Below are 23,529 nucleotides of genomic sequence, written 5' to 3' on the forward strand. Positions count from 1 at the left end.
TAGCATCCTCTGGATAAACTCAGGACTGGCTTAGCATCCTCTGGATAAACCCAGGACTGGCTTAGTCTGGATGCAGGAGTTCAGTTGCTCTGGCTGGGCATGCTTACAGCATTTGGCTCCTGTGAGTAGGAGCAAAGAGTGTTCCCTCTATACCCTTGTTCAAATACGTGTGATGTAGATATTGTAAAATATACTATTCTTATTTCCGAACCATTACCTCTTTTGTCTCTTCCTGTGCCCTTTCTTTCAGACCATCTCCAAATATCAGTAGTGTGCACACTTGCACTATTGCTGCAGTTCTGTCATCTGGATTGTATATTCCATGCCTGTGTCTACTTCTGATCACTTTTGTGGGGGAAGTTAAGCTGAAACAAATCATCTGTTTCTTACTAACCTCTCATCAACGAGATTTATTGGTGGTGTGGTCTGCTATGGGGATCAGAAATTAGGTGAGAGTGTCATGTTAACATAATGAATGTGATTTTAGTAGTCATCATGAAAATTCCCTCACATTTGGAAAAACCCTTGATTATTGAAAAATGTTGTATTTTACATATTCAGCAGGGGAGCTGTTATATTTTTGAGGTGACAAAAGGTCAGACATGCATAAAGGCAAAATATTTTTGTGTTTTCCTTGCAACTTTTGCCAATAAGGACTATTGCTGGTTTGGAAGCAGTGCAGCAATGGATGGGTTTAGTAAGGAAGAAATAGCTACCATCACCACCTCTCCTCACCCCCAAATCTGTGCCTGATGGTAAGGGAGTAACTGTGTGAAATAAAAGCAAAACTGAAGGAGGCAACCACAGAACACACCAGGATTGGTGAGACTGCCAGATTAGTAGAATAATGATGATAATGATGAACACTGGGGAGACACGTCTCACTGCCACTTGCTGCCTCCAGATGACCACAGAAATGTTGTGGGTTTCTGTGCCTTGAGTGCAGAGGCACCTTGAGGGAAGTGCAGCAGAGCTGTTGTGCAGACTGCCATCCCAAAGCCTTCACAAGGACACCGATACTGTGCAGAGTCAGTTTTATATTGGGTACCAGTGGAAGAAAAGAGCAAGGGAGGCCAGGAATTAATGTTGAAGAAGAATGAGAAAATGAAGGTTAGCACACAGAAACCTGTCATGGTGATGGTGATTTAATCTTCCAGTCTGATGCAGTGGATGATTAACAGGTGCTTGGTTAAATTTTACAGATTTTCCACCACTATGAGGGTACTACAGCCTTCCACAGCTCTACAGGCTGTGAGATTATACATAAACCATCCCCACAGTTTGACTCTAAATGCTCTTTGCAGCCTGGGATCAGCCAGAATTTTCCCTACAATTCCTATCCCTTGTAAACACATGAAACCAAATCCTGAAACTAAAAGGTATAAAGGTCACTCTCCTGTGCTTTCAGTGTTGTATGTGTGCACTGAAAATGAGCAGGAAACTGCTGGGATAAAATGCAGTTGGTACATGGTATTAAAGAAGAGAAGCAACAGGCATGTGAGAGAAACTCATAGTAATAGGAATTGCAAGTATGTGAGTGCAGTGTTAGAATTACAAGGGCAAAAATGAGGAAGGTGGAATAGAGGGGGAGTAATTTTCCCAGAAGACTATGTATTTATTCATGAGGAATGATGCTGTAAGAATAAATCATAACTATGTAGGAAGTTTTTATCTGCAGGATCCTTGTCTCCCTGCTCGCTGAAGTTGGAAGGTATGAGACATCAGTTACATAATTAAAGATGTGACCATAATGGTTATGCAAAATGGAACCAATCTAAAGTTGCAAGGCCATTATTATTGAACATTTGAATGAATAAGAAAACATCAACAACTGAAGACTATTTGAAGAAAAAGAAGGGCCTATTTAAAGAAAAATAAGTTGGTTTCATGCAGGTAATTACTAAAATGGCAACAGAATCAAACAAGATCAAGAATTAAAACACCCAAAACATTAACAAGTACATAAATTGCATTAATTTTAAAAGTCACCCTAACAACCAACAAAACTTGTAATGGAAACTATATTTCTACCACCTTCAGTCAATGGAAACTAAAAAAAGTGTATCAGGTGAGTATAACTTTTTATCTTAGGATAAAGATTTGTTACAGATTAATGTTTTCACAGGCATATAACTGGCTTGGTTTTTAGAGATGGCCATTCGCTTAGGGCTTTGAATCTGAATATTTGATGGGATTCATGTTGCCTAATTTAGATACCTAACAGTAGGCATATTAAATTTAAATTTGTTGTGTTAGGCTGGCTCTAGAATCTGAAGAGAAATATCGTCTTCAGAGAGAAAGTAATTCCTTCTGACTTGGCTGCCAGTCTTACCATGAGATAACTTGTCCTCAAAAGATGCTTTTTCTTCTTCACTGTAAAAGGCTTATAAAAGGAGCTTAAGATAACTACGACTCACATTATCTACTTTCAGATGATTAAAGACATGAGATAAATCCTGCAGGTCTTGTTATCTAACATAAAGCATTCACACTTGAAAACTGTACTGATAATAGCTACAGGCCATATCCAAACACAGTGTGGCAACTTACACTCTGTATACTCCAAGAGTTAGCTCTGGAAAAGGCTGGACCAAACAGTGCACATGCATATTTAACCAGAGTAGGAACCATGTTGGCAGTAAGCAAAGATTCAAACCCCATTTTAGGAGGGTGGCATGCTGGAAGGACTCTATGGCTACTGTTTCCCATGGTCTGCCAAAAATGACATCTTTCCTCATGGTTCATGTGTATTTCAACTTTGGCTTGAATGAATCACTTCGTCTTCAGGGTCTTCTTGGGATTGTCTATAAACATGGGTTTCTTTGATTTTAATATTTCCCTTTTCAACTTCTAAACATCTTTAAACAAGAGTTTAATTGCCCTTTTCAAATTCTTAAGCTATCCAGCTGAGACTCTGAAAGGCCTGGATGGAATTCAGAGGAAGGAGATGAGAAACAAGGAATGTGTCCACAGGATTTTTAAAACTTTCTTTCTAAAAGCCTCCTTACTCTCCTTGCTTGAGACAGTAGAGCTGTCTGGGTAGGTACCCTCTCTTTCCTCCTTCCTTCTTCATCTCTGTTCTTGGCACCAGAATAAACCAGTTTCTGGCAAGGTGGCTACATTATTAAGCAAGAGTTGTTGGCAGGCAGATGGGAAGAGCCAGTTAGACGAGATAAGGGGATGAGAATGTAGCCAGCCCCTGGAGGTGTCTGTCAGAGATATTTCTACTTTCCTGGTTCCTCTTTGCTTCTGGGTTATTGACTTGTGCTCTGCTTCTAGAATGGGGTGACAGGCAAGTGTTCTCATCCTTCTGCTGGGAGCATTAGCACGTGCAGCAGTGCCAGGAGGAAGCTGTGGTTCATGTGGCTGTAACTGGGAGGGACAGCACCATCCAGAAGCATGATCTCAGGATTATTCTTCTGGAATACATCCTGGTACCTTCCCCTCTGCTTTCTGCTCCTTGCCTAGAACCTGGGATCTGCGACCAACTTCTGAATTTCTAATCTCATTTGTGAGCTGGAAACAGGCATGATCACCACTGTTGGGCTTGTGATTCCAAACAGTATGACAGTGTAGCAGTTTTTTATTGGATGGAGACAGAGAGTTGTGACCCCCTACCTTGGAAATTGCTATCAGTTTGGAAGTTGATATTGTTTTCAGTTATTTTATGGGAATCTAGAAAAGATCTTTTTCCTTTCCCTGTAGTTCTGTTGAAAACAGAACCTATTCTAGAACACTGAGCAGGAAAGACCAATGGAAGGTAAGGCTGAAAGCTTGTGGGTATTTAGGCTACAGTGCTGAGTGGTCATTTCCTTGCCCAAAAATTCACCTCTGGTTGTTGAACTGCTCCTTGGATATGGCTGCCCACATTTATACTTTCACTATTTTACTTTGTAATTACAGATTCATTTCACCTCATTTACTAAAATCACTTGTGTGTCCAAGTAGGCCATCTTTTATGCAATGTCAAAACAAATAGATAGAATTAATCGTGAGTCTTTAAATATATGCATGAGAATTGCAATGGTTTTGGAAACATGGTACTGCAACACTAAAATTATTTTGCTGAATGAGATGACTCATCATGCCTGGGAAAAAAAGATCCTGTGATTTCATTGTATTTTCATGTCATTAAGAAAATATTATACTTCAAGCAGATGAAGGACTGCAAAATTGGCAGACCCATTATTACTGGGTAGTGGTAGCAAAGAGAAGTGCATTACATTTGCATACAGATACATGAGTGTGTTTTAGGAACCAATTTTTGTTTCTTTAAAAAATAAAAAGGTCTCCATTTAGAGGACAAAGCAGAGCTCTGGTTTACCGAAGACAAGCCTGGAAACATGGTGTCTTCAGTCCACTGCTTCCATGTCTGTGTCCCCTGTTTGCTCTGCAGACTGACCTTGGACAGCTGTATTTCCTGGGTCATCTGCACATTCTGCAGCTTTTGGTGGACAATGAATGGGTCCTGGCGTATTCTCAAGGGGAGTGGGTGTGCTCTGTGTGGGTGTTGGCACGTTTTCGGGGGTTGCTGGCATGCTTTCAGTGGGTGTTGGCATATTCCCAGTGGGTACTAGCACACTCTCGGGAGGCATTGGCACACTTTCTGTGGGTGTTGGCACCCTGTCTGGAAGTGAGGGCATGCTTTTGGTGGGCTTTGACACATCCTCGGTGGCCACTGTCATACTTTCAGTGGGTGCTGGTGTGCGTTCAGTGGGTGTTGGTGTGCTTGTGCTGGGCTGCTCACAGTGATTCCCAGCCTCTGAATGTGGAAGGAAAAGAGCAGGGGGTTCTGGCAGCAGGGTGGCACTGCATGTTTGAGTGTCACAGGTCTCTGGATTGCTGCTGTTGCTTGGGAGGGACTCCTCTGCCTTGTGGGACACCCTGAAAGCTTCAGCCAGCTGCTTCAGCATCCTCTTGTCACTCTCATGCAGCTCAATGCTTGCCTGCTCAGAGGAGGAAGGGGTTGTATCAGTGTCATCATCTTCTTCTTCTTCTAAGATGCTGTTTCCATTCACCTCTTCTGGGAACTGTGCTTGCTTTATTTTTTTGTACAATTCATTCCTCTCTTCCTGCAGAGCACGGCAAAGGTTCTCTAGCCTCTGGATTTTCAGCACGAAGCACTCATATTCCTTGGACCTCATGGCTTTCTGTAGACAAAGACATCAGGCAAAGGTACAGGCTCAGTTTGGGTGCATACAATTCATTAGTGGAACTGGCAATTAGGAAATAATTTGAGATCTAAGCAGCCCTCAGAGGATGCTGCCAGGTGGCTGGCTTTCACCAACTGCTCTTCAATAACTATGGTCTTTTGGAAAGCTTCAAGAGGAAATTCATCCCTGTAACCACAGTGTATTAACATTCTGCATACATATTCAGATCAATTTCACTCAAATACATTTGCAGGAATACCTACTTATGATGTGAAGAGATGGAAAAGCATAGTGGATGTCCATACAGATAAGCATCCAAAAGCCTACTTGGACTTTTGGTAGGTGTGCGTGTGAATTTGGAGAAAAACAAGCTCCTTTATATTTTTTGTTTATCTTGCTTCTGGGTTCTGCGAGAGCATCCTGAATTGAAGCATTTTCTACACCCAGTGAGGAAACAAGAGATACAGAAATCGAAGTAGCAATTGCACAGAGCTACAAAGCTAACCAGAAAGATCTGGTCCAAGTTCAGCATATGTTTGGGGTGAAATTTCAGGCAGCCTCTTACCTTCTTTGAATGAGTTCCAATGTGCTTATGAACTTCCTTTGCAATGCCCCTGGGACAGCACATTTAAAGGTATGGTGAGACACAATACTTGCTTTTGACTCTTAGAGTTTGACTACACAGGAAGTTAATGAAAGGCATGATTTTAAAGTTCATTAGCTAGAACACATTAATTCCCTGGGTAGATGCTCTTATGCAGAAAGTAGCATGAAGTGAACTAATGCCAATTTGCTTCTATGGGAGAGCATTAAGAATCACCCATTTTTAGAGCACTTAAAATTCAGAGTTACATAATTCAGTTTATCATGGATGTAGTGAATGCCTGCGCAATTTGAAAGCCCTAGCAGCTGGGATTGTCTTTTTCCTTAAAGACATCCAATTGTCAAGGTAGCTTGAAAGAGAGATCCTTACATTCAAGAAGAAACTTTTCACTGACTTCTGGCAGTTTCAGGTTATCTCATCTCCTGGTTAAAGCTTTATGTGGGGAAAAGGATGCATCTTGATATGGGAAAGACTGCTCACCTCTTCAATCATGTCCAGTAATGCTCTGTTACAGTTCTCAAACCTGGATTTCCATGTAGCAGTATCCTTTTCCAACTTCTTCATTTTCTTTGTCATCTATAGAATCAGGAAGAAAAGCTGAATCACAACAGAAATTCCATGGTGCAGATGAAATTAGGGCAGCCCCTTTATTCAAGTCTTTGGCCTTACTCATAACTCTTCTACCAGCGGCTGTAGTGTCTGTGCTAAGTAATAATTTATGTTAAGGGATGGATTTCATTTTAAGTAGCTGCTATATAACTTTCAGCCTCTAGTCTGTAGTCCCAAAAGTAGGACCAATTGATTATAGCCAACTTCCAGCATACAAACTACCACAAAAACAAAAGGCAAAGCAATGGTGGAATCTTCGTCTCTTTACCAGACCACAGTGTTAGATTGCTGGGAAGTTAAAGATGGGCTCTTCTGAGCCATCGAGGCCAGGCAAGTTCCCCCTGGATTAGGCACCCCTCTATACTACCTCCAAAACACACCACTAGCTAAATAGCACCATTTTCCCTTCTGTTTTCTGCAGACAGAACTCTCTGTGAAGAATCATTAGAGGCTGCCGGGATCAGGGCATGAGGATTTTGAGCCTTGGTGGCAGAGCAGAACGCTGTTAATTATGAAAGCAGGTACAACATGTGGGTGGGAACGGGGTTTTAACTCCCATTCATCACAGGAAATAAGAACCCCAGCTGCAAGGAAACTGTTTGTTGGACTGTTTCCATATGGTGGAAAGGGGTTGGTGGGCTTCAGCTCTGCCTACACACTCAGGTAGAAAGATATGTAGCCTATGTCAAACTCTCTGTACCAGTGTCAGTCATCCAGAAGTTCACTCCTGGGAACATGGTCTGATAAATATGGCTCCAGATTCCCCCTCTGGTATGTCTTAGGGATCTGTACCCAACCACCACATTACATTTTATGTAAAATGTTTATTCTTCCAGGCATTTTCAGTTTTAGCTAAAACGGAGAGCTTTCTGCGCTCCTTTCTGCTGTTCATCTTGCAGAGCTGAAATCTAACCTGCTGTCACTTGTGGCTGAGTGTGTCCTAAATCTTATTTCAATGTTGATGAGATTATTCTTCAAAATGTGCAGAAATGGTCCCATCTCAGATAGAATTATTACAGTAAGAAATATCAGAATCTAAAAAGAAACTATCAATTACAGAGTTCAAGCATGAGCTCCTACTCACTTTTTCCATCTCCTGTTTGAATGTGGCAAACACTTCATTGCTTTTGGTCAATGTTTTCTGAAATTCTTCAAACCTTTCAGAGTAGAGAGTGATCTGTATTAACAGAGAGAAAAAAAAAAAAACCCACTCAGTAATTTCAGAACATCCAGGATGGTGAACTTCTACTTTGGTAGAAGATAATAAAATAAGTATTGTGTTTGGACATGGAAATTAGCTTCTGTTTGGAGACCATGAAGCACAAACATCAGGAAAGAGAAACTCTATGCATCTTTTTATGGTTGCAAACTACTATGATTCCTCTACTGCAGAAAGGTAAACTGAGTAAGAATAGAAAGAGCCAGGCAAGTGATTTTAAAAGTACCTGGGAATTATGGATGCCCTGTTCTCCTGAATGTTGCAGCTATGGTGTCTCTATACAGAGTGCCCAGAAAAAAGTAATTCTGTAGATATAAAGACTTCTGAAAACATTTTCCTTGGTTTGATCCCTGGCCCACTTCCACGGGCAAGGACTAACCTGAGCTGGTCCAACCACTGATGCTATGCAGGACCATTCAGTGGGATTAACTCAAGGTGGGAGCCAGCGTGAGCAGAGCTGTGCCTGAGCTCTAAGCCTTGCTTCACCATGTAGACATCCCCAAACCCCAGCTTTAACCTGGGGGTTTCAGCCCTGAACAGAGGATCTCAATACTGCCTGGCTGCCTGGCTGTTCACCTGCCTTGTGGATTACTCCTCCAGCCAGGCTGGGACCTGGGTGCTACCCTGGCTATGATGCTTTTGATGTCCAAGTGAGCTGGGGGAGAGGCATCCCCACATCACGCTGCCGTCTCGCTCTTCCATCTTTCCACCTGATGGCTCTGGCTGTGGCCAGGAGCTGCACAGGCAGTGTTTGATGTGCTTCACTGGACTCCCCTGTTCAAGAGGAGTGTCTTTCTATGTTATCTGGCATGTAAGCAAAGCCCACCCTTCACTTTCACACCACAGTGACTCTGCACTGGATTCCTTCAAGATGCATCCCTGCACCACAGCCTGAGTGAGCTGAGAGAGCACCTTGTCAGCTCTGTTTTGGACTGCAGCTGTAGGCAAGGCCAACAAAGACAGAGAAAGCCATCCACAGCCAGCCTCTTCTGCCAGTTTCACTTCATGAAGCAGAGCAGAAGAAAGTTCTGTTGCAATGTGGCAGCATTTCAGACTACCAGGGCTCCATATTTTGCTATCAGTTTATACCTGGCAGCCCTGTGAAAGTTCATCTGTGGCTGTATTTTGTCATTATTACTTTTTTTTTGTATCCAAAATCATCAGATGGTTTTGGGGGAACAAATGTTCTAAAGATCTGAGGTTATTTTTTCTGTAAGATTTTCTTGTTTTCAACTTTTTCTGGTTGTTCTGTTTGTTTGGTTGGTTTGGTTTTTTTTTGTTTGGTGGGGCTTTTTTGTTTGTTTGTTTGGTGGTTTTTCTTCCTTTGGAAAAGAAGACCAGCTCCAGCTTGTTCCCTTCCTTCTGGTGCCAGAACAGTGGTTGGAACCTTCTGGTCCCAGCAGTGTTTAGGTGATCAGACATTTCATTTATCCAGCCTGGCAGCTCTTAGGGAAAGTAATGGTGTCACATGTGGTGGCTGAGACAGGGTGGGTGCAGAGCACTGGGAGGTTCAAGAGCAGCCTGCAGTATTCTGGTGTGTGGGTGGAAGCTGGTTGCCCTCTCTCTCCACACCAGCAGGGAGCTGGATAAAGGATTATCTAGAAGCTTTTCTTTAGTGTGGTGCCAGCTAACTCACCCCCTCCTCTGATACTTCTGTGCAGTTACTGAGGAAAAGAAGATTTACAGAATGTTGCTAATAGTGGGGTGGCTTTAATTCTGATTTTGAAATTAGGTATCATCAATTATGTATCATGTTCGTTCAAGATAGTTGTTATGGTGCCCCAATGCAAAGTACAGTGGATGTGTTCTAGCTAAGTACAACCTGGGTTGTAAGGGCTTTGGAGGCTGTGAGGAGGGCTCTGGCTTCACCCTACCCCATGGAGCTGGGTGAAGACACCGGAGGTTAACCCATACGGAGTGCTCGGTGGTGCCAATATCAGAGCTAGCTGGTGTGGAGCTTGCCTGTCTGAATTTATACAAGGCTGTAGCCAGAGCTGTGACCTAGGCACAAACGAAAACTCAGAGGGATTTGTCTTAGCAGCCCGAGTTCCACAGCCTAAGTGGGACACTGATACCAAGTGTATCAGTGGAACACTGACATTTGGAAGAGATGTCATAACTCTAAGGAGAAATGCCTGAGCATCCCAAAGCCAGGTGATGGAGCAGGGGTGGGAGTCAGACAACTGAGGCTCCTAGCCCAGGTCTGTTTTAAAAAAACTCACCTCAATTCTGTCTCTGCTTTCCCTTCCAATTTTTGCGTATTGTTTAATTAGGTCAAAAACCTTTAACATTTGAACAGGGCAAGCTCTGACCTCAGCTGGGGCCCTAGGCAGCACCATAGCACCAAGAACAGCTTCTGCAATTTAAAGCTGAATAATAAAGGAATGTTTTCATAGTGTCTGGGAACAGGCTGTGAGAGGTGTCTCTCCCTAGGAGCATGTACCTGTGCTCCAAGGTCAGGGAGATGAGGACTCCCTTGCTGCATCCAGCAGGACTGTGTGGGCAGGGACGGCAGAGGCAGCACAGCTGTGAGTGCAAGGCCTTGGGAAGTGGGGGCACCTCAGCATTGCCATGCTGAGAGGGTGCTACAGTGGGGACACCCCTTTGGCCTTGTTATGTTCTTCTTGGTTGCCATGGCCTAGTGGTTGCACTAAAGGTCTCGACTGACTTCTATATTTTTATTTTGTTCCAGTGTGTGAAGCTGAAATAGTCTGCCTAAACATCATGCCTGGGGAGAGCATGCAGCATCCTGGGAAGCAGCACCACAGTTTGGGTGTACCCCCTCAGATAGTGCCAGATCCCTGTCACCATTTGGGGCGCCAGATTTGGCTCTCTCAGGCATATTGTGCCACCCAGAGACAGGCTGGCATGAACAGGATGTCCCCAGTTCTTTCCAGCTCAAGGAAGCAGTGGGTGTTCATCGCCTCCTCTGAAACAGAGTAATATCTCACTGTGAAGGTTATATTATGGCTTCTCCCGATCTCACTGACCCACTGTCTTCTCTTAAATTTCCATGCATCTGTTCCTCATGGAATCATAGAAATCATAGAAAGTCTTGTGTTGGAAGGGACCCCAAAGACCATCCCTGCAATGGGCAGGGACACCTTCCACTAGACCAGGTTGCTCAGTGTCCCATCCTACCTGTCCTGGAACACTTCCAGGGATGGCACATAATATCTATTTATTGCTTTGTGTTGTTTGCATCAAGGAACTCTTTATGCTCTTTCTGTTCTGCACTTGCACAACACCCCCCTGCATGATAGCATCTGGTCCATGAGGGAGGTCCTTTGGTGCTACCATAGAGGAAATAATAAAAATTTAAAAATATAATACTAATAATGTTATTCCCAGCTGAGGTGTAAGTGACAGAGCTCTCACACTTGAGCAACACACCTAACTACATGTTTCATTTCAGGAAGTGAATCACCTAATTTTTGTCTGCACAAGTCTGCAAGGGGCACGTGTATTCTCAATGCCTTTACAGACTTACTTTGACTAGATTTTTCTGAAAACACTTTTTCTGTTTCAAATGTGTGCCTAATATATTCAAGTTTTTATCAATACCTCCAGTTTCATTAAACTGGCTACAGAGGTCTGCCTGCATATTTTTTTTTTTTCTTCTGGTTGAACATGAAAGTTTAATTAAAACCACTCTGAGAAAATCAGGAGCAGGTTTGCAGTTGGGACAGACTCAGTTGGAGGCCTTTGAGGTTTGATTGCAGGACCTGTCAATCTATTGTCAGCAGCAGTTTATATGATGTTCTTCAGTGTGCCACTGGCTTATCTCAGCCTTTGAATAAACATGTGAAAAACAAAACCCCTCTTAACATGTTTCCAAATTATCAGTTTAACACCAGCATTTCTTGACTGCTCAACAGGTAGCAATTAGACCATCTGCAAGGGAAAAGCTGGGACAACTTCCCTGTATGATTAACTGTGAGCAAGGGCTAGGAGGGCGCTTCTTGATGGGTGAGGAGATTGGCAGCTGCAAGAGGGGCTGATGGACTGACACCACCTCCCTCAAGGTTCTGCTAGAGGGGAAACTTTCTCACAGACAGGTCAAGGAAGATAAATCTACATAAGTGTTTCTTAAATCTAGAAAAATCTACTGATACTCTCTCTTTTTAATGTCATCTAGTGTTCTCATTCACCGATTCAAGGTCTCACTTGACTATTCAAGGTTGATTGTTGCATTGTAGTATATTCTGCCTATTTCTTGGTTTTACTGTCTTTCACTCCAGCTTGACTGCTGGTGTAATTTTGGTGAGTAATTTTATTTTATTGAAAGTTTCAAATTACAATTAAGCACTGAAATTCTAGAGACCCCTTTCTATATGCCCTTAGTAGACAGAATTCCTGTTAAAGTTAGTGAAAATTATGCTTTTGCACCCCAGTCCATAAAAGCATATGGACACAGCAGCTCCAGTTTGGTAAACATGTTTCCTGATTCATATGTGCTTCAGTGATTTGCTGTATTAGAAACCTGCCTGAAGGGTAGTTATGGTGAATAATCGAGGCACACACGTTGTTCTGTGGTTGAGTACTATATACACTCATAAATCATAGCACATAGAATGATTAGGGTCGGAAGGGACCTTTAAAGATCATGTAGTCCAGTCCTCCTGCCTTAGGCAGGGACACTTTTCACTGATCAGGTTGCTTCAAGCCCCATCCAGACAGCCTTGAACACTACCAGGGATAGGGAATCCACAGTTTCTCTGGACAACCTTTTCCAGTGTCTCACCATCCTCCCAGCAATGCATTTCTTCCTCATACCTAATATAAATCTCTCTTCTTTCACTTCAAAACTGTTACCCCTTGTCCTATCACATGCTCTGGCAAATAGTCTCTCTCCATCATTATAAACCTCTTTTAAATACCAAAAATTTGCAAAAGGGTCTCCCCTGGGCCTTCTCTTCTCTTCTTTAGACTAAACAACCCGCTTGTCAGAGTATGATTTGCAGTATGGGCATTACCTTACAGTTGGCTTGAAAATAACCTGCTTCCTTTGCAATAGTCTATGGGATGTAGAATGAGGCTAGAAGGAATGCACAGAAAGTAGTTTGGATACTTTACCTGGAATGTGCCTCATGGGTTAAAAACTGGCAAACAAAGGCACACCATGCAATCACCTCTCCTACGTCACCTGTGCCTGTAGGACAGTCTCTTGCTCCTTTAACATTTTGGCCTGGAGCTTCCATTCTGCAGCTTGGTTCAGGAGCTGTGTTTTGGGCGACAGAGAGAAAACTGTTAGGTCCCTAGTTTATCAGCTGGAAATCCTCATCCTCCAGCTACTCTTACTATGATAAGGAGTGATCTAGCTTTCAGGTGAATATAGTTGGAGCAGTTAGGTAAGACAGAGTATTTAGTATTATCCTGAGATACGGGACAGGCTATATGGGTTCCAAAGGCATATTTGAATAGGAGTTCAAAACCTACTTGGAATTAAGTGTGCAGTACAGCGGGCTATAAGAAGTGTGGTATTTAATCATATCTTCACCAGACTTCTAGAGAATGGTTATGGTACTTTCTGGCATGTTCATTTCAGCACAGCTCCAGCCAAATTCCTGCTCTCCAGTGAATGGCAAACTTCCTTTTGCAATAATGACCATGACTTAGCATGTGGGTATTGTCACAGTCAGACCTGCCTCAAAAAAAATCTGCAAGTTTTCAGAAAGCCAGTGCATAGTAAATGTCATAAATTTTGTGCTGTCTGTTATCTCTGGGCTCTGTTTGCATTGGCAAGTGGAGAATTCCAGCTCAGGGTGATAAATGTCTCGGGTTAAGTAGGCAGCCCAGGAGGAGCTTGACTGCAGTTTCTTGCCTGGCTGCTCCTGGGAAGGTGTGATTCCCTACTCCAAGGTGATTGGCAAAATTACATTCTGGCATGCAGGCTGCAGATAGAGCAGGTGGAGGATTGGTTGAGGCTGAATGAATTGTAGCAATGAGGCGTGCAGAGACCTTTCCTAGCTACAGTTCTGAGCCAGCACTTCCACACAGTAGTGCTGTACTAGTAGTACACAGTAGTATTTTAGCAATTGGTTTAATCTGAAAGCAGGAAACATTTACCAAAGTGTTAAAGAAATGTCCCTGTTGTCTACCAAACATTTATAAAGTGTTTTATTAGTCAGGCCAAATACATTTTAGAAAAATAATGCTAATGATAGCTTGAGAAAGGAGACATAAAGAAGTTATTTTACCACAGGATTTTGCTCTGTTGGATTAAATTGTACTTAAATTGTACTGTAAATTGTATTTAAAATAGCACAGCTGGGCTCTAAAAATATATTGAAAATTAAAAGGATTGTGTACGTCAGTGGATCTTACTTGTACTGGAACTGAAAGGTGAGTAGAAGCACATGCAGAAAATGTATTTGATCCCCAGTAAAAGCTTTTATTCTAAATATTTCATTGGAAATAACACATGTAAACGATGCAAATACCACCCGGTAAAAGAGCTGAGGATGAACCCTAAAATGCTGACTGCCTCCAGCTGTTTGTGGCACAGAGACTATCTGAATTAGACATATAAACATATATATATCAGCTCTAGAAAAATATTTCTTCCATCAATTCTCCCTTTTGATTTGGACCCACTGAATTTTTGCCATCTAAAGTTTCCTAGACAAGAATGTTTTACAGCTCAACTATGAAGAAACGCCGTGTTGTATTTGTTTTATACCTGCCTCTTAATATTTATTTTGAGAATTTAAGTTGATGTTTGGTTCAATGGAGATAAATCAAGTCCTTGAATTCAGATCTTGTTGATTAAAATTTCAAACAGGTTGTGCCATAGCCAGTAAAAAGAACTGGTGTGGGTTAAATGAGCATCGGTTCATTCATTTATTTTCTCGGAAGAGGGTATGCTTTACATATGTAAAAAAAAAATCAATTTTTTAAAAGTTTTGATGAAACCTGGATTTTTAAGTTTCACCTTTCTTTGATATCTACTTTTTTTAGAGTGCTTTTTAGAATTTATAGGGTTTGAATGATTTAATGAAAAGCCATTTGAAAACCTTCAGAGCTACCCAGTCTCTATACCAGTCATTGCTTCCAAGAACTGGGCTTTTATCAGTATTGCTTTAATCTCAGCTAGGGTTACCTCCATACGCAGTGTGACTGGAATAATTAAAAGATCCCACCTCCTGCACCATGTCTTTGGCCGCAGCGTAACAGATGGACAGAGAAGGCAAAGAAATACTGCTTCTTTTGCCTCTTAATGAAATCCCTCTCTCTTATTGACCCACATAGCTTCTGCAGTCAGTGAAAATCCAAGAGTTAATAAACTCTTCTGTAATGGAAGCAAGCCACAGAGAGGCTTGCTCAAATTAGCACGCATTCTTATGCAGCCTGAGGTCATCTGCAAATACCAAGCTGGGAGAAAACGAGTCAGAACCGATACATTTATTAATAGACTATGAAGTGGTAACAAGGAGGCTGAAGTATCAAGAAATGAATAAATATTGCATGTGGTGTTTACAGAGCAGCACTTTAGTGAAGTGTGGTGATGCTACACTGTATTTATTATTAGAGCTAGGATAGCTGCTGGAGGCCCAGACAGTCACAGGGGCTGGCTTAGTGAAAATGAAGCTTCGCTTTTTTGCTGTCAGACTTGGTAAATTACAATTATATAGAAATCTGACCAATACCTTGCAGTCATATTCTTGAAAGCCTCAGACACTTTAAACTGCAATTAATTGCGCATCAAAGTTTGTATTAGAAGTGCTGAAAATATTTGGTATGGGGGAGAGGATGTCCAAGAAGTGCTGACCAGTTCCAGGATGGTGGTAAAATTGCATCCTTTGGTCAAGTTGACATTTGTGAAAGCCATATTATGAACCATTGCTGATTAAATTCAGAATCACATTCTTTGACGCATGTGTAGAGTGAATGGTGCAAGAAATGAGGTCCTTTTGAGGTGTACAGACTCTGCAAGAGGGGACATCTCTCCTTGCCTAAATCTAAGCCTAAAACTAACCCTAACCCTGAGCACCTAATCCTAACCCTAACCCTAATCCCATAATAATATTTGAAAAATTAAGTAGTTTTGCATGGGGGCAGAGATTCCCACATGGAAGAAGTGCATGGGAAAGCATCAAAGTGAGCCTTCAAAGAGTAATCAAATAGATAAAAGAATACAATTATTTTCATTTAAGAACATTTACAAAATCCTGCAGCAAAGGTCATGCACAGGGATGAGAAAATTCTATGGAGAGAAAGGTTCTGAAAACTGTTCTAATTTTTCACATTACTGAGCTGGAGAGAGTTAACAGCTGAGTGAGAAAACTCCATCAAAAGCACCTTGATTTCATACATACATGTATATACATTACTCCCACAGACCCTAGCACAATAGCTGGGTGGGTGGGACTAAGATCACATCAATAGGATGGAGGTGGGAGTCAAGTGTAGGCCAGATCTCTGGGTGTTCGGCTACCTGTGATGAATCGTGACATGCTTAATTATGCCTTGACTCATTGCATGGCTTTTGGCCTGAAGTTCTGTAGCTAAATCTACCTTGCTTGGAGGTGATGTTAGCCATACATCACCAGCTTACCTCAAGGGCAGGATTTTTTAGCATTAATTTGGACAATGGGAAAAATATTCTTTGTACACTGTGCATGCTATTATACACCCACTGTGTAAAGGTTTTGTAGTGTGTTTTCAAACCTGTTATTTCATACACACAGCAAAGCCAAAAAGAAAATCTTCCACTCCCAATTGTAGACAGTGATGACTTTCAGTGCTTTAAAAGAAATGAAAATACCAAAACTGCATTTCTGGATGATGCACACAAAGAAGTTTTGACTAAAACAGGGACAATCACAGGTGACAAGCAGCCCCAAAACTCATGTTCTGAGAGGTGCAGCAAGAAAGATCATTGACACAAGGATGTATATGCCAGTTTTCCACAGAGCCAATGCCTGGTCTTTTATGTCTTCTGTTTTGAGGATGTTTTTTCCCCCAGTATCTGAAATCTGGTACTCAGTAGCAGAACTCCCAGTGACAGCAGTAAAGTAAGCCTATATTTGCCTTGCCATCGTAAGTGATTTCTTGGACATGTTTACTGGAGTTTAAATCTACCAAGAATCAATGGTTATGAATGAAATTTTGGGGTTTGGCTTTATGTAGGTGTCAGAGTGAAATGGAATAAGTCAGCTGGACTACAAATTGTCATGCGGCAATATGCACATCTGCACAGAGAAGCCCCAACTCCTTTTTACCCTTGCTCTTTAGCTGGGAGTAAAGCTGAGCAGGAGTGGGTGTTCCAGCTTCAAGATCAGTGCAGAGAAAGAGAATAAATGCTCTTATGGGCTGTTTTTGGTGAGAGGTGTATGCTGTGTTTCCCTTGTGCTCTAACCACAGGGCTTAGAGCCCAACATTTTCATCCATATTTTAAGATACTCATTAGCCAGACTTGTGCTAATAGATCTGTTCCCAGACATGGGGAAAGGATAAATGTCTTCTCTTTAGAGCTCTCTCATGCTGCTTCTGAGTTAGCTGGAGGACTAGTGAAAGCTAAAGCTTTCTTACAGCTAATGAGAGCCTGTCACTCCCTCTGAGAGCTGCTGCCTCCACTGAGAAGAGGGACCATGTGCCAGCGTTGAACTCCGATCCTTTGTAGATGTGAGAATTGCTATGAAAATACCAGGCAGTCTGAGAAAATTAATTTTAGTCTGATTGAGTCACAAAATGTGTGAGACTACAGATGGAGGAGTGTCCTCCTCCCATCACAGCTGTGCCTGCAAGGGACATCCCTCCTGGACCTGTTTTTCCCTGTCCCCTTGCTAGAGATGTCCCCTCCACCGGAAAGGGAGGAAGAGCAGACAAAGCTGCTGCCCACCTAAAAGAGGCACTGGCAAATCTATATAGGGAGGTAAACAGAGAAGGGGAGGTTTTGTCATATCAAGTGCTTCCTGTGGACTTCCTCACTGTCAAAACTGGACCCATGGCAGGATGCCTGGGGAGGCTTTGAATCTGGGGGATTTCACTTCAATCCCACATTCTTGGTCTCCTCTCTGATGGTTTAGATGTGTGCATTTATCATGTGGGGAGACGGAGTATCAAATACCAGAGAAAATTGAAAACTAATGGCATCACCTGACCCAACATCACGATGCACCAACTGCACAATAACAGTGAGTTAGCTGGAGCAGCTTGGGCTCTTACCCACTGCTCTGCAGTGTGCTTCTAAAACTGTTAATGCTAATGCAAGCAGCCTTCCAGAGGCTGTTCCTTTGCACTGAGCATTGATGGTAGCTATAAAAACTTCTCTGCTACTGTAGACCAGATTGGACCTGAAGAACCAATATATTAGTGAAATAGCATGCAGGGCTTGTTTTGGCCTCAAGTTAGATAAAAGACAGACAAATTAGAAGGACAGGTACATATTCCTTCTCTTTCTGATGTCGCTCCTCGGCTTCCTTCATCATTTCCTGAGACTGTTCCAACTTGGCATCCACCAGTTTCTGTTGAAGTTCTCTGTGCTTAAATATTTTATCAAGGTGCTGTAAAAAAATAAATTCTGCTGAATGTGCAGGTTTAATTATCTTACATAGACCTTCATGCTCGTACATGTACAGCTATTTACTGGAACACTTATATGGCAAAAACATTGCAAAACAAGAAGACACCCAATCTATTGCAATTACTAAAAAATTACAGCTCTGATAAGAACAAACTATGCCAGAATTAGCATGGGAAGGGAAACTTGATACATTATCAATTTTGATTTATTGTAGGAAAAAAAAAGCCTTAGCATTTTTGCCACTTCTAGGGTCTACATATGAAGTCATCAGTATAATCTAATATGACTGAAGATCAAATAATTGCTCATCAATAATAAATATGCTGGGGACACACCTTTTCTTAGCTGTTAAATGGCTGGTGGATCTAAGCCACAGTGTGGACAATGGTGTAGACACATTGCACCTGCAGTACTTGGGAGCATGTGCACAGCCCATGACATCCTCTGTGTAAATAAAAGCCCAGAACATCCCCTTTGGTCTGGCCACACCTGCACAGTGTGGGCTTGGAGGCCTGGGTGACAGTAAATGAGTGGGGATCTGGAGATCAGACCAAGCAAACCAGAGGCCTCATCTAGCCTGTAAAATACCTGCCTCTGTGGTGACCTTCAGGAGATGAATGTTGCTGATAGCCTTCTTCACTCTTAATTCACTCAGATAAAATTCATAGGAGCAATTATTCTGAGTGTGTCCCTCTGGTTCACATTTTTTTCTCATAGATACCACAAGATAGGAGTGTACATTTCCTTCATTTGGTATAAGACTTCATACATGATTCAACAGATTTGGAAAAGCAGGTATTGTATCAGTTATTTCAGGTTGTAAAGACAGATTACTTATGTTTTATTTAGTATGATAATGTTGTCTGATTGCACTGAGTCTCACAATAAACGTATTTAGAAACTACAAAAAGACCCATTGTGATATTTGTTAGTGTTTGTCATTAAAAAAAAAAAACCAAAAAACATTAGTTTGGGATTTTACTGGAGGATTTTTTTGGTGTCAAAATTTTCTGGCCAATTCCAATGTTTACAGAAAGAATAATTTCCCATCTATCTATTATCTGCTACATCTTAGTGAGCATTTTGCCTGCAAAAAAATTCTATTTCAATTCAAAGGGTCTCCTGTATCTGTCATCCTAATTTTCTGCTTTGGGGGAGGGGTCAAATAGTTTACATCAGAGCCCTTCTCAGCAACCTGCTTCTGGAGGGAACAAAATATATTTGTTGTCACCTGCAGAACAGGCTGTCCAAAGAAATGGGAGCTGGGATGTGCTCAGTGGGAGCTTAGTGGGAAGGAGGAAGGGGATGCTAGGGGAGGTCCCCAGGGATTTGGGGGAGCTGTGATGGGGCTGGCAGATGGCACATCTTGCTGCTTGGGTGCCTCAGCCCCTCTCCCCACAGCGGCAAGGCTGCCGTGGCTGCCACGGCCAGGGCGCTGTCCCACACAGTTCCGTACCCGCAGAGACCGGAGGGCTTGCTGCAGGCATAGTCCTGCTCAGAGGGCAAAGCTGGGTGGGGACTGCCCTTGTTACCTCTGTGAGACACTCCACTAATGGCCAGGCTGCTGGTCGTGCTTCCTGCCTTCCCTGGGACAGCCGGGTGTGCTGCTTGTCCCAGCCAGCAGCCAGGGCATTGCTCACCTCTTCCCGCAGCTCATACTGGTCAATGATGCTCTTCAGCTTCTCTGCCAGCTCCGTGTTCTCCTGGCAGAGCTTCATGTTCCTCTCACTTTGCTGCTCGATCTGAGCCTGGATTTCACTCAGTGTGCCCTGGAAGTGATTAGTTATTTCTTTCCTCTTCTCATCTTCCTCCCGTGCCCGCTGGATTGTTTCCTCCTGTTGTTAAATGGGAGAGAACAGAGTAAGTGAGAGGCATAATGAGCAGTTCCAGAAAAATACTGTTTCAGAGTAGCATAAGGCTTCCCTTTGAAGGATTATATGTGTTTGCACTCCTCTTTGGAGATTTTCTTGCTTTCATCTGCTCCAACATTAGGCATGATTCTAAATTTACAGAGCAAATTACACAGTGGCCTTGAAAAAATTAGGGAAATAAGAATTTGCATTTATAAAGATGCATGTAGAGCAGAGCTTCAGATCAAAGCAAGCCTGAAAGAGAGGACATGCATGCATGTCTTGCTTCATGATACTGCATCACAGCTTTTGCTTTGGAAGAAGACATTTAGTGGAAGCAGTCAAAAGCTCTTTTATCAAAATTCTCTTTAACTGAATTAAAAAATCACCCTTTAAAATGCCTCCTTCTAACAAGGAATCTTCATATCAAATTCATGGCCTTTGGGATTTAAATTTTTAAGAGAAATCCATCCCTTTCTGAAGAATTTCTTCCAATTTCTCAATTTTCCTTCCCTAACTTTTTAACTGACATGAACATTTGCACTGATTTACTAGCTAGTGGAATCAAGGAAAGCCTGTGGGCTGTTTCCTACAGAATCAAAGCAGACATTCTGATTTATTTTTTTTCCCTGTTATTGAAGTTCTGTTTTGGATTTGTTTATATGAAAGACAATGCAGAAAGAATCTGGATTTATTGCTTTGCATCCAGAAATACAGGCTATTTTTATTCCTTCCTCATCTTCTTCCAGGACAGTCTGCCCTTCTGGGGAATGTAATCCTGATATAGAATGGCTAGGACCATATCTGCTGTAGTTACAAATCATGCCAGGACCATGTTAAGAACTCACTCCACAGCATGCAAATAGCATACTCTAATAAGGTTTCAACTAGCATAGTAATTTGCATAAAAATCTCTGATAACACTGCATATGGATATTTTCTATAAATATATTTGAATAAAGCCTTAGCCAGCTCTAATAAGGTATAATTTGTATCATGAATGTGACATAGCAGGTGTTGATTCAGGCCCTGCTCATAAAGCAAGGTGAATACGAGATGACCCAATTTCTGCTTGGCATGTACAACACGAGCCTGATCTAGGACAGCTGCTCTTCAAGGTAGGGCATGTTTGTCCTTTTGCTGTCCAGGGAGCTATAGAGATGACAGTGCCTTGGATGATGGAAGAAAAACAATGGAGCCATTAATAATACCCTTGTGCACAGAAATCACCATGGAGCCCTGCTGTGCTCTGCAGTTCACACAAGAACCTGTGTGCATACTCATAAACAGAGTAATACAAAGTGTGAGCCCAGAAGGACTCTCTCTCCTAAGAGGAAGGAAGAATTCCATGAGGAGCTGGGCAAATGAGTTGGGGGTTGAGTTCTGGTTCAGTACGTGGCATGGAAATTGGACACATGGAAAATTTGCAGCAAGATGAAAGAGAAGCTCTCCAATTTTTTTTTTTTTTTAGCTGGTGAGAATGATTTTGAAACATTTTTCTTGACCAGAAATTGAGTGGTTTGCAGGTATTTTTCGTTTATATCTTTTTAGCAGGAGAATGCTCTTCCAAAGTAAAGTTAAAAACACTGCTCAGAAGATGTTTTAAATCTAGTCCTTTAGCATTACCAAAAGGAAACATTTAAATTTCTTTTGAAAGGGTATGTTCACAAACAATGTCATCCTTTTTATTTTTGTTTGAAACTGTTCCAAATTTAACTTGAATTCCTAGGCAGTTTTGGTTAAGTCAGAACTCCATTTTATCTCTAATATACAGTTTAAAAAACTCCTCATACCTCTTAGTTCTCCATTACATAGGTGAAGCCCTGAGCAGATAGAAGGTGCTTCACTTCCAGAAGTCAGAGTGAGAAATTGAACTTGCATGTCTGAAGTCCTATTTCTATGGCTACAAAACATCCTTCCTCAAAAATATTTTGTTTCAGTAGACCAAGTAGTGTTATAACATGTCACTACTGTGATTTAAAGCTCTCTAGAGGAAAAAGTCCATATGAATATAAAATGAAGAAAGGTGGATTGTGCGTATGTCACACCAAACTGTTCTAGTACAAGGTGAAACAAGACATCCTGAGACTACCAATCATGCAAATGTAAAAAACCCAACCCTTTGTACATGTGTTACTCAGAAGATCTTATTTCCTGCTCTTCTGAGGTAGAAAAATTATACAATTCAGAGCACAGAGACAATACAAAGATTCAAGGTTAAAGACACTGACCCAGCAAGCATTTATTTGCAGGATGCAGTATTTCTCTGTATCTCTTCTGCTTTGGAGAAAAATATACTTGAGAAGGATGTTTGCTTGGGGAGGGGGGTGGGTATGTGTCCTGTGGAGCTCCTCAGGGACCCTCATTAGTTAAATCCTTGAGATCCCAGCCACAGATTAAGGGTAGGTGTGGGTGAGGGGAGCTGGCTGAGTGGGACAAGTGTGGCTACAGCACTGTGCAGAGACCAGCCATAAACTCCTCTTTTCTCTGGCCCTTCTGAACATTTGCACTCCATGTTTACCCTTTCAAACATATATTCTTGTGTCCTAGTGCAATATTGCTTTTGCTCTCATGTTTTGCTGCCAAGAATGTAAGAATGTATTGAGTAAAACCTTGTTAAAATTAAGACAGGATATTTTGCAGTTTGGGATTTAGCACAGGAATGTGAGATTATTTGCAAATAGAAGAATGTGATTGACACTGGAATCGTTCTTGTGCCTCTCTGGGGCAGTTCCAGAAGACTATTGGTCTGCTGAAGCCATATCAGCCTTTTTTCCATATCAGGAATGCTTTTTTTCAATGAACTGTGCTCTTCATTCCCAGACACCACAGTCTGAGCCAGTTTGGAGCTGAGCCCATAACTGAAGCTGTTGACTTTTGTGACATTTGTATGAAAGTCATTGCTTAATGCCTGGTGGCAGGAAGGACGAGGGACCTGAGATGCTCATGTCACTACAAGATGCTAAATAGCTACCAAACTGTCAGATAATTGGCAGAACACGAACTCCATGCAGAGAAATGAGTTGCTGTTGCTCTTAGCAGAGCTGCTCTTTATTGCAGTGGGAACACATTCCACTATTTTACAAACCTTTATTCTGTTTTTCTTGGAGGGAGAATTAAACATCTGTGTAACTGCAAGGAAATAATCAAAATAGCTGGACTGTATGTAAGTGAGAATTTGAGGCTGGTATCCAGTCCTAACCAGAAATTTTTCTTCTTTGATCTGCCCTGTGGATTTTCAATGCAGCTCTGCATTGCATATTCATCACCACTTGGCTGCACGGATCTGCAGTTAATGGGAATTCCACACACCAGATGAGTGAAGATGACATTTACATGACGTGATGTGCATATAATGTACCACATGGTAAGTCAGAGGGGGTTTCTGATCTGGGCAGGCCAGGTTTCTCCTTTGCTATTGGAATGACACAATTGCCTAGTTTCTATTTTCCATGTTTTGGAACATAATCAGAGGTGCTAATCTCAAGAACTAAAAAATTATGAACCAGCTTCTCTGTCCTGCCAAAACCAAAATAAAAATATTTAAGCATCAGGTTTTAAAAATA

At 41.9% G+C, this 23,529-nt stretch overlaps 1 protein-coding gene across 1 annotated transcript in view; it reads right to left on the reverse strand.

Moving 5' to 3' along the window:
- Window positions 1–1,129: 1,129 nt before the first annotated feature.
- Window positions 1,130–23,529, reverse strand: part of TXLNB (taxilin beta) — a 36,282-nt gene continuing 13,882 nt past the window's right edge. The window contains exons 5-10 of the mRNA XM_082303269.1: window positions 19,754–19,948; window positions 17,974–18,093; window positions 12,732–12,806; window positions 7,451–7,543; window positions 6,238–6,333; window positions 1,130–5,150 (exon numbers count right to left, since the gene is read on the reverse strand). Of these exons, the coding sequence (XP_082159395.1) occupies window positions 4,353–5,150; window positions 6,238–6,333; window positions 7,451–7,543; window positions 12,732–12,806; window positions 17,974–18,093; window positions 19,754–19,948 (1,377 nt within the window). The 3' untranslated portion in view covers window positions 1,130–4,352. The remainder of the gene's footprint in view (window positions 5,151–6,237; window positions 6,334–7,450; window positions 7,544–12,731; window positions 12,807–17,973; window positions 18,094–19,753; window positions 19,949–23,529) is intronic.

Source organism: Coloeus monedula (assembly GCF_965178545.1).
Source record: "Coloeus monedula genome assembly, chromosome: 2".
NCBI lineage: Eukaryota > Metazoa > Chordata > Aves > Passeriformes > Corvidae > Coloeus > Coloeus monedula.